The 12,041-nt window shown below is 48.9% G+C and overlaps 1 protein-coding gene across 1 annotated transcript in view; it reads right to left on the reverse strand.

Moving 5' to 3' along the window:
- cyth4b (cytohesin 4b) overlaps window positions 1–12,041 on the reverse strand; it is a 126,752-nt gene that overhangs the window by 28,119 nt on the left and 86,592 nt on the right. The window contains exons 9-10 of the mRNA XM_084318116.1: window positions 4,911–5,022; window positions 2,540–2,616 (exon numbers count right to left, since the gene is read on the reverse strand). Coding sequence (XP_084174242.1) covers window positions 2,540–2,616; window positions 4,911–5,022 — 189 coding nt within the window. The remainder of the gene's footprint in view (window positions 1–2,539; window positions 2,617–4,910; window positions 5,023–12,041) is intronic.

The raw sequence follows: 12,041 nt of genomic DNA on the forward strand, positions 1-12,041 counted from the left end.
TCTTCTCTTGATTTGTTGAGTACTGGCTTGATGTTGGATTTGAAGAGTCTGATCTTTGTCTGCTGACTGATTACCTTGGAGCTCCAGATGTTCTTTAGTTGGATGTATGAGGCCCTTGCCTTGCTGATTCTTGCTCTGACATCTGCCTCCGTGCCACCCTTCTTATCTATGATGCTACCTAGGTAGGTGAAGGATTCTATTTCCTCAAGTGCTGTTCCCTCCAGGTTTACTGGGTCTTTGTTGTTTGTGTTGATCTTGAGTATTTTGGTCTTTCCTTGGTGGATGTTGAGGCCTAGTTGTGTTGAGGTGTCTGCCAGTATGTTAGTCTTCTCCTGCATCTGTTGTCGACTGTGGGATAGTAGGGCAAGGTCGTCTGCGAAGTCTAGGTCATCCAGTTGTGTTGTGAGTGTCCACTGGATCCTGTTTCTCCTCTGTGCTGTTGAAGTCTTCAATATCCAGTCGATGGCCAGGAGGAAGAGGAAAGGGGACAGTATACCGCCTTGCCTTACTCCGGTCTTCACTTGGAAGCTTTGTGTGAGCTGTCCGCTGTGTATGACTCTGCAGGTCAATCCTTCATAGGAGTTCCTCATGATGTTGAGAAGCTTTTCTGGTATGCCGTAGTGTTGAAGCAGTTTCCAGAGGGTGTTTCTGTGGAGGCTGTCAAATGCCTTCTCGTAGTCTACAAAGTTGATGTATAGTGGAGAGTTCCATTCCAATGATTGCTCGACTATGATTCGAGGGTTGCAATCTGGTCCACACATGATCTATTGGGCCGGAAGCCTGCCTGCTGGTTTCTTAGCTGCGGATCTACCGCTTTCTTTATTCGTTCGAGGAGGATTCTGTTGAAGATTTTTCCTGCATGAGCTGCTGCGCTAAAAAAGTACAACAGGGCTCTATGGAGAAACCGCGACACTCTCCTGACGAAAACGGCTGGATGTCATTTAGCCAAATCAGCATGGCTGTGAGTGTGAGTCCTTCACCTTTTATATATCTAGCTTTGGCATGGATTGATTGTTTAGATCGCTAGCATGGCTAACAAATGCAAATATATTGTAGTCTGCCCAGTTGTTCTGACCAGGATTACATTCATTTTGCCCCCTTGATGTGCGCACACACTGAGTCTGACGTGGACAGCGAACAGGTCTATAGCCATAAAAAAAAGGTACTGGAGACACGGATCATCTTTAGAAAAATATTGAATAGGGTGCAAAACATCAGTAATGTTTCAGAGAACATGTTGAAACGTTAGTGATTTTTTTTTGCACACTATCAAATATTTCTCTAAAGGTGATCCGTGTCTTCAGTACCTTCCTTTTTTATCACATTTAACCTCTTAAGCATCGACGGCGGGCCATCACGCACTCGCGCGCACGTCGCGGCACTTTGCTCTCGTCTGTCAGCTCTGGGCTGCATTTTCGCCGATCAACCAATATATTGTTGGAAAGTTGAATTTGCCACCTTTCGATCGTCACCACACTCAACCTATTGTGATTCCAATCTCGAGTTACAAGATGAAACATCCGGCGAGCATAATTTCACAAGCCCTTCGGACGAGTGATCACGTCCGGTTGTGAGCGGTCCTGAACTGACCAGTCACCTCTGATGGCAAAAATTATTCACCACTGTTGTAGCCAAGGAGCGTCTGCTCCGAAAGCGATTCCAGACGGGCGCTGAGAGTGGGGGAAGGTGACACAATAAGACGAAGAAGTCTATTGTTTTGAATTAATGGATTTTGGATAATCATGCCGGTTTTTACTGGCACACACATTACAAAAACCTTTGTAAAACATTCATTTTCCGTGGGATTTTTATAAACTTTGGACCTGTACTACATAAGACTTCAGGCTATGGAACCGTTATGTTTTCCTATGCTCCTACCTCTCAGCTGGAACTTAAAAATAGGCATCTGGCAACCACTAAACAGAAATGTGAGTACACAACTTTTACTTCAGTGTGTTCAAACCTCTGTTTGAACCTCTCTATTCCATTAGCACTCAAAGTATAATAAATCGCAAATGACTTTGGGTATGCAATCGTCAAAAGAAAAAAAGAAGCTAGCCCCATTTTTGTCTGATGCTTAAGAGGTTAAAATACTTCAAACCTTCCTTATTTCGCAAGTGGAAAGTGTCAAAGATGACAAAACATGATGTATTTGTATGTCCGCTCACAAAGCCATGATCTCCCGAAACACGATGGGAGAGGAAGAGAGAAGTGACTGAAAATGGAAAAGGAGGAATTGGTGAGATCAGGAAGAACAGAGAGGGAAATTGACCATATTCACACGGTGGCCATTTTGCTCCTACAGTATGTCATGCCCAGGTTGAGATTCCTCTCCACACCTGAGCATGACATAAGAGCAAAATGTCATTTTTACTGTTCAGGGTGGAAAGGAATCCCAACCTGAGCATGACATAAGAGCAAAAGATGGGAGAGAAAGGGAGGGGATGGGAGGAGCCTCACCGTGGTGAACTCAAATGACATAAGAGCAAAAGATGGGAGAGAAAGGGAGCTGAAAGGGAGGGGATGGGAGGAGCCTCACCGTGGTGAACTCAAAGTAGTAGAGGCAGTTGTCTGTGAGGATAAACCATCTCCTCTTCCATGTCTTCACTCTGCCTCCTGTGATATAAACAAGGTAGAGAAAAAAGTTAAGAAAGCCACGCTTCCGTCAGCCATCTTTGTATTCTCATTTCATTCCAACTTGTTTTCTTTTTGCCGACCTTAAAGGAACACGCCAACATTTTGGGAAATTAGCTTATCGTCTTCTCCACAGAGAGACAAGAACAACTGTCACCCGAACAACTGCCTCTTTGAACTGCTGCGGTCAGGCAAGCGATACCGGAGTCTCAAGGCGAGCACAGAAAGACTCAGAAGAAGCTTCTATCCCCAGGCCATCAGGCTGCTAAACGAACAATGAATGAACACTACACAACAACAACCACCAAACGCACATAGCACACACATCCACACGCACACACTCACTTTAAACAAACACACTGTAGCACCCACTCCACACACTTTATAGCACACACCCACTTTAAACAAACACACTGTAGCACCCACTCCCCACACTTTATATTTATTGATGAAGGATTGCACTACAACTCGTACACCTTACTGTAAATTGTACCTAAATTGTACCTCATCCCATTTCTGCTTTGCACTATATAGTACTGTACATTAGTACACTGCATAGTATTGTATATTATATGGTAACTCAGAACATTGTACATATGTCTATACCGAACACTGTGACCTCATTTTCTTCTTCTAAATTACATGCTATACTATGTTATTTGATACTATCTTGTCTAGCACAGTCTCTGTAGCGTAACAGTAAGAAGCATTTTGTATGAAAGTATTCTGTACTTCTGTATGACAACTATTAAAGAAACTTGAAACTTGAACTTGAAAGAAACTTGAAGATAGCTACCAGTTTACTCTGTGCGTTCAGTAGAAAGCTATCTGGCTGCACGTTAGCCTAGCTTAGCACAATGAATGGAAGCGGACAGTGTCGGGTAGCCTTCGGGAGAGGTGTTATTTTGACAATGCCTAGGCTACCCGTCACTGTCCGTTTTCATTTATTGTGCTGAGCTAGGCTAGGGTGCTATAGATTACTTTTTATTTAGATTTCTTTTTATAATACATCCACAGGGATTTTAGAAAGGTGCACAATAAAATGATTGCTCCCCCCCCCAAATTATTATTGATTTAAAAAAAATTGTGGGCCCAACATGAACGTTGTTGTTCCCCTCCCTACTTCCCATTTCCCCACATGGAATGCACTCTCATTTGACCCCCATGTCCGCTCCATTGTTAAAACATCATACTTTCACCTCCGCAACATTGCCAAAATTTGACACTGCCTCTCCCCCCTGCTGCTGAATCCCTCATACACGCCTTCATCTCCTCCCGCCTTGACTATTGCAACTCCCTCCTCACTGGCATCACCTCCCACTCCCTCCATAAACTGCAGATGGTCCAAAACTCAGACGCCCGCCTCCTCACAAACACCCGGTCCCGTGAACACATCATCACTCCTGTCCTCCAGTCTCTCCACTGGCTCCCGATCAAGGAACGCATCAACTTCAAAACACTACTCCTCACCTTCAAAGTCCTCTATTCTTGAGGTTCTTGAGAAGCGCTATATAAATAAAAATAATAATTATTATTGATTAGAGTCAATGCCGGTGTTCTAGTGCGACATCCTCTCTACGCCGCCCCCATACCTCAAATGGATCCGTCATCAGCTCTATTTTCAATCTATCAAAATGTTTTTATGTACCCCAGTTGCTATTGCCTGTACTTATTTGTGTTTCATTACACGTATATGTACATGCTTACCAACTGTTTCGCCTGTTTTATAGCAACACTACTATCCCCCCTTGGACGGCCCTTCTAAGGTTTCTCCCCTCCACATTGCCTGTGGTGCTTTTTTCCTATTGCTAGGTCTTTAGTGAGTTTTTCCTTACCTTCGCGTGGGGTCTGGGAGTCTTGCATTCATTTAATTAATCTATTTTACATTTTATTTTGTATTTCCTGGTGTTTTCGTTTTGTTCTTGATTTATTGTGATGTTTCTTCTTGACTTGTTTAAATAAGACGTGTCCGGCCCATGGGTGAATGAATGAATGAATGAAAACTTTATTTAACAGATTGCAGAATGGGTACAATACAGTACGGCTCAATACACACAATTGTTAAGGGAATGCAGACCAGAGAAAGACTTTCGTCTTGTTTACATCAGGGTCCCCCATTTAGGGAACATTAACGTGTGTTGTCGGGCCCTACAAATAAATTTGATTTGATTTGATCAAAATTGAAATGTCTGTAAGTCTCGACGACATTGAAAATGAGGGTGACCTCAATTGTCCTTTTTGAGAATAAATAAAGGTTTGAATTGAATGTGTCTTACCTAGTTTGAGGAGCCAGCCCTCTCGTTCCGGGTTGAAAAAGGTGTGCGTGAGGTCATTGCCATCATCCTGTGGGATCTTGAATGGCTCATTGCGTATGCTCTCGTATAGTTTCTGTAGAAAAAACGTGTTCAGTAGGTTAAATGAACGCCAACATTTTGGGAATTTAGCTTACCGTCTTCTCTAGAGAGAGATAAGAAGATATATACCAGTTTCCTCTCTGTGCGTTCAGCTATCTGGCTGCACGTTAGCCTAGCGTAGCACAATGAATGGAAGCAGACAGTGACAGTTAGCCTTCGGGAGAGGTGTTAGTTGGACAATGCCTAGGCTAACCGGCACTGTCCGCTTATTTTTTATTTTCCATCAACTTTGGACCTGACTTCAGGCTATGGACCCATTGTGTTTTCCAGCTCATACCTCTCAGCTGGAACTATTTTGCACACATCTGTTTGCAAACTAATTCAGACGTAAGTAAACAAAACTTTTATTTCAGTGTGTTCAAACCTCTGTAACTCTATTACATTAGCACTCAGAGTGATTCCTCCAATTCAGAATGTTTCCTTTCAAAAGAGACCAGACTCATGCATGTGCTATAAGTGGTTCAAGAATAAATCTTAAATTACTTTGGGTATGCAATCGACAGGTGTTTTATGCAGAACTAGCCCCATGCTTCCCCGATGGCTAAGAGGTTAAGGGGAGGTATCTTCATGTTTGGCTTCTAACCTCTCCTGCACAATGTTAACTTGTTCTTATTGTTATTGTATTTTTTATTTATTTATGGGCAAATAAACACATTTGTGACCAACGTCACACGTGCAGCTCTTACTTTCTCCGCCTGTCCACTAGCACACCAGTCATTACCGTTAGGTTATGGCTATAACCAAGTTCTGTTAGTTAGGGGTGACGCTTGGCATCACTACTGCACTCCCTCGTGTACGTGCACGCGTACCGAATAACATTCCACAAATATACCTTTAATACCAGTATTAGTCTGACCACACCCCTCATCAGCTTACCTTCATAAGCAGGTGTGTGGCCACCTGCTCTCCTCCTACCCAAGCTTTCACCACAAGGTGAGGTCAAGGGCTGCAGCGGCCGTCTGATGCCAAGCGTCACCCCTAACTAACAGAACTTGGTTATAGCCATAACCTAACGTTCTGTTCCGTTAGGGGCTCTGCTTGGCATCACTACTGCACAAAGGGAGGCCAAGCGGAGCCGCTGGCTGACAAATACACCCCGCTGACAGCCCCCCACAACCATCAGAACAGGGAGGGCCGAGCCCCCCCGACCACCCCTAATGGAGGGCATCCCCCCTATTAGGGGCTTCACGGGAGGGCGACGGACCCGACCGTGCGAAGAGGCACTCAAGCAACCCAACGCACAGGGTGAGCAGACCGTGGCTTGACCCCACGACTACACCCACGCACAACCCGCATGCCACCCGGGAACGAACGGAGGAACAACCTCGTCACTGCCCCCAGAATCACGGGGTCAAGGGCAAACCCAACCCCGTGGCAAGGCCGTAGCAGCGGAGCGCGAAGGAAGACCCAGACCCACCAAAAGGACTGGACTCCCTGGAATGGGGGCCCGGAGAAGTCCATGATGCCAGCATCAAGACCCCACCAGGTGGGCACCTAGTGACCCCGCCCCCCACATCGCCAGCGTATTCGGACAAAGGCCCCCAGCCGAGCGGGCCCTGTCCTCCCCAACAGCACACCGCCTGGAACACAGGCCCTGCAACAGGCAGACAGCAAGGTCATAACACACAAGAGTTAACCAAAGGAAGCAGGCAGTGCACCGGGGAAAAAGACCAGGCAACAGGCTGTCAACCCAAGCCTGGAAACTGCGGACGAAGCAGGCGCCAGAAAGGACAGCTGAAAACAGCCGCCCCGGCGGAAGGGGCGTAAGCTGGCGTTGTCGCATAACCAAGCCTTTAAACAGCATGTCAGAAGTGGGATCCCTAGACCACTCGACCCCTGACAGCTGCCCACAGAAAAAGCCCATACGATCGGCAGACATCATGAACGTGCAGGGGCACCCTCAACCGGAGAACCGGGAGTCGACACTGCAGCAACACACCAGAGAACCAACCACCCAGGCATTACCCCATGCAATGGTTGGTCCCATAACCCCTCAGGAAAGAAACCCCAAAACACATCTGCGGCACCGCCGCAGCCCGCGTTCCGGTTTCCAACAGGGCTATCCCGGGCCTACGGGTCAACGAGCATCACCCCGGACCGGGCCCGGTGATACGGGGAGCACAGGGTCCCCCGAGGAGGTTAAAACCACCCCAACAGGCCCCTCAGCGCCAAACGCAAGAGAAGAGCGTAAAAAAGGAAGACCAGCCCCAGCACCCCGCACTCGGTATTCCCAGGAGGTCACCCAACCAAGTACCAACCAAGACCAACCCGCACAGCGGCCGAGATCCGACGAGATCGGACGCGTACAGGTCGGCACGGCCGTAAGCCATTACGACAGTGCAGAATACAACGCACCTAACAAGGGTCCCATAACGCTCAACCCTGTGACACCCGGATCGACCTAGCATTTTTCCCCCTGAAAAAACCCCAAGTCCCTCAGGGTACCAGAACAGCAGATCTGCATCCCCAGCGGACAACGGGTGCAACTGATCTGGACCAGCGCGACCAGAACCAGTCCCGTGCCCTAATCACGCCGACCTGCCAACCCCAGGAGAAGGGGCAGATATGCGCGTTTGATCCCAACATAAAAAAGAAGGCGCCACCCAGACGTGTCGGTATGAACCGCGTCCGGTGGCCCACCCCTAGGGCGTGAGACCCTTCCCCATATGTCCAGACCCATTCCGTCATCATCCCCTGACATGAACGGGAACCCATCGACAACACACAGGATGTCGGAAGAGGAAAAACCCCCATCCCAATTGCTCCATAAAAACGCTGTTTCACCCAAGCAATCAAGGCGCGCTAGTCAGCCAATGGCCCAAAAGCACATCCTGAGCCAGCACTATGTGTGCGTTTGGACATACCCACATCAACAATAGGCCGTTTAGACCACCATATTGAATCCCCAAGACGCCCAGGGAAACGACAAGAGGGGCGAGATGCAATCAACTCCATGAATGAATGAATGAAAAAATTTACCCAACAGACTGCAGTATGGCAATACACACAATAGGATAAGGGGAGGCAGACCTGAGAAAGACGTTAGTCTTGTTTCCATCAGGGACCCTCATTTCCAAACCATCAAGACACATTCAACTCTTTATAAAAATAAAGAAAAGGCATCACCCGTATGACCCAACTGCACAGCTGGGAGTAAAAACCCTGTTTTTCACATGATTTCAATCCAGTCACTCCTTTTAATCAGAGTGTAAGACCAGACCCTCCCAGAAACACCTTCCCACATGAGACTATGGTCAAGAAAAAAGATATGTAAACTGTGAGACACGTGACCAACAGACTCAAGTTTGACACATAAACCGGGCGCAGCAGGCCTGTGAGCCCTGCGCCCAACCTCGACATCTTTAAGACACCAGCTCATGGAAGGCGTCGCCATAGCAACAACACTACAACGGGCGGGGAAAACCCACCGGATCCTGTCATGTAACAGGAGTCGGTAGAATACCCCTCCCCCCCCCCCCCCCCCTGTCAAGCACTGGCTTGGCCCTGACTGGCTCAGCAGAAAAGATCAAAAATCCCCTAAACCAATCAAGTGGGAAAGGAGGGGTTTATTCGACACCCCCTCCCGAAAACACACCCTTTATCCCTACACACAGAAAAACAACCGTAGCCATCTTGAAAAACCTCCGGTAGAAAGCAATGCATAGCATAAGCTAATACAATGCCTGCTACCCACAAAAAGTGTAAAAAGGTTTTACAACAAAACACAAGTCGCCTGTGCGTGAATCCAATACCCGTTGCCTATGTCACACATAGGAAAAAACGCTGAACGAGAGTAACGGCTAGGCCGTGAAAAGTGTGCGTACGAGCATTACTGCAACTAAACAACACAGCATTGTGAAAACACATATACTTAGTTAAAGCAATGGAATAACACCAGTTCTAATTGCATGTGGAGCATCAAGCTAAATAGAACCTATTACCGAGTGTAAGTTGCAGACCTTGCTTAACCTCGTAACACAACACAACTCACCCCACAACGTAAAACAGGGCAGATTCATATATACACAACCCCACCATATGATTTGTTAGAAGAAACACACAGTTTGTTCGGCCAAAACACAGTCCCCCTTATGTCGGGGAACTTTTTTTATTAAACACTAATAAAGTTAAGGCACAAAATCATAGAGGGGCCGGGAAGGGTGTAGGAGAGGATACAGAGGGGAAAAAAGTCACTCCTAATGGCGTCTGCCACCTCGCGCCGCTCGAGTCTTGCCACCCCGGGGAGCCCCGGAGGGACGGTAGGTTACAGTCTGCTGGACACGACGTTCCCTACCGTCTCCTCCGGTCTGGGATGGGCCGGCGGTGGCCGAAGCGCCGTTTCGTCCCCTGGCCCTCTTGGCAGGGCCAGCAGCGGCGGCGGAGGCAGTGGTAGCGGCGACGGAGACAGCTCGACGTCGCGGAAGCCTTCTGCCTCCACCGGCAAGGACGGGAGGCGGAAAATGGGGTTGGAGGATGGATCTCTCCTCTGCCATCTCTCTGCATGTTGAGGTCATCAACTGCAGGGCCTTCCCGAACAGGCCAGCGTCGGAGAGGGCGGCCGTCAGAAGAGGAGCTCTCTTCTTCTCTGGCACATGGGCCTGCTCCAGCCAAAGGTGACGCTGGCCCAGGGTGGCCAGGGCGCGCACTTTCCCCATGGCTATGGCCAGCACCTGGGAAAGGTGCAGGACAGCTCCCGCAGCCTGGGTGATCTGATCGCATTTTACCTCGTTCAGATCCGTGCCGCCCGTCATTACCCCTGATACAAATCTAGCCAGGTGGGCGATGTTAGACGCCGCAGCCAGCGATTGTGTACCAGCGATGAATGACTGGTCACCCCAATAAGCCAATCGCCTAGCCGATTTCCCCTGGAGGACCGGCTTGCATAGGGGTTCCCACACCATATCCGGACAGAGGAGCGCGGCCATCGGACTGTCAAGCCGAGGCACGCCCTCCCCCATACCTTTGACTAACCCCGACACCCGCGTAACTGGTACGTAGGCGGGAGTTAGTCCCATGATGTTGGACACCGCCTGACCCCGACGAACATAGGCCCCCATCGATGGGAAAAATTGGTAGACAACGTCCACCCCTCTCACTGGGGGACGCTGCCAGGGATGGCCTATGAGGTCATCAGGGACAGGTGCAGGCAATGGCAGCGGCAGCGGCACACCGTTTGCGGCGGCGGCTACCGCCATGAGCTCGGGAAACAAGGCCCGCAGTTCCCCCTGCGAACCTTCCTCCACCGACCCCGCATCCCTCGCATACAGCAGGCTGCGACTGGTCAAGGAGCCACAATCCGATGCGGCCAACAGTAGGGCATCCTGCCGATGAGGCCAAGGTGGTTCCTCGACATCCTCGAACAGGGAGCCCCATGGAGCCATTTCTCCCCCCTCCGGGGTCTCCTGAGGAGGGATACTCTCCTCCACGGGACCATCATACAAGAATCCGTCCGCCTCTTCCATGAAGTCCTCAGTTTCCATCAGAAATCCAGAGTCGGACGCATCCTCGCTGGTCTCCAGCAGCTCCCCAAACCCAGGCCGTTCGCGTCTGCACGCCACCATCTTGCGACGCGAGCGAGCAGACGCGAAAAGTTTGCGTCGCAAATCCTCCGGCTCCAAAACAATCCCCCGTTCATCAACCAGAGGAACCAGAGTCGAGATCAGGCCATCGCCGGAGCGACGGCACCGAACCCTCGGCTCGTCGGTGAGGAAAACTATCCACCGGCAGTCTCCCGGGCTGGGTCGGCAACCACGAGAGTGGCAACAGCCCAGCACCGAGGCGCACGACGGAGGCGGTGGTGAAGAGTAGGTCTAGCGGGTCTACTCTCCGCGGAATACATTATGACCCAAACCTTTTCTTGTACAACAAAGTGAGAGAAGAAAAGATTAAGCACAATGTAAACCAGTCACAACTCTTTTCAACTAACAACACGTCAAGTGGGGTACTACCGAGGCACTTCCTTGTGGTGAAAGCGAGAAGGAGGAGAGCAGGTGGCCACACACCTGCTTATGAAGGTAAGCTGATGAGGGGTGTGGTCAGACTAATACTGGTATTAAAGGTATATTTGTGGAATGTTATTCAGTACGCGTGCACGTACGCGAGGGAGTGCAGTAGTGATGCCAAGCAGAGCCCCTAACGGAACAGAACAGTGGCGTCGCGTGGGTAAAATAACAGGGGAAGCCAAAAAAAAATTATTACATTTTTTTTAATTTTTTTTTTAAAGTCAAGCAGTCACCATGTACACTACAGTATGGCTCGGTGGCCAGTCAAACTTTCTTTTTATTTATTTAACAGATTGCAGAATGGGTACAATACAGTACGGCTCAATACACACAATTGTATAAGGGAATGCAGACCAGAGAAAGAAGTTTGTCTTGTTTACATCAGGGTCATTAATACTGCTGGAGCATTGGTTAATTTTTGGTCCTATCTTTCCTTGCACGATTTTGCGCGCCGCGTGGGAGCAAATTTGAGACACATATTTGGTCTCCTCTATGGCCGTGAAGATTTTCACGCGGATCGGAATCACGGCGCGCCCGTGGGACACTTTTCCGTTTCGGCGAGTTTATTCCATGCTTGCGGCTTTCCTTTTCTAAGCATTTTCGGGGCTACATGTGAATGAGTAAAAGTTGCGGGACGCCCAGATGTTTCCACGATAGAAAGCTCGCGTGGATCCCATAATAGGCTCACTTAATACAGCGTTTTTAAAATCACGCGACATTTTCAGGGTCGCGAGCCGACCTTTTCCCCTCGTTTTCGATGATGGAAGTGATTTAGGAAAAGCTTCGGCACGCCGAGAGCTACCTGTGATTTAATCTCGCAAGGATCTGGGCAATATTCGGCCCGTGGGAGCAGTCACGGCTTAATACAATTTTCAGAGTGCAGAGGGGAGGTGTGCAGAGGGGATGCCACACTCATGATTCTGCTCACAGCCCTGTTTTAAACTTTTAAGGTGTGTCAGTCAGCTCGAATCTGATTGGCTAGTAACGGTTT

This window comes from Notolepis coatsorum (assembly GCF_963971535.1).
Source record: "Notolepis coatsorum genome assembly, chromosome: 7".
Lineage (NCBI taxonomy): Eukaryota > Metazoa > Chordata > Actinopteri > Aulopiformes > Paralepididae > Notolepis > Notolepis coatsorum.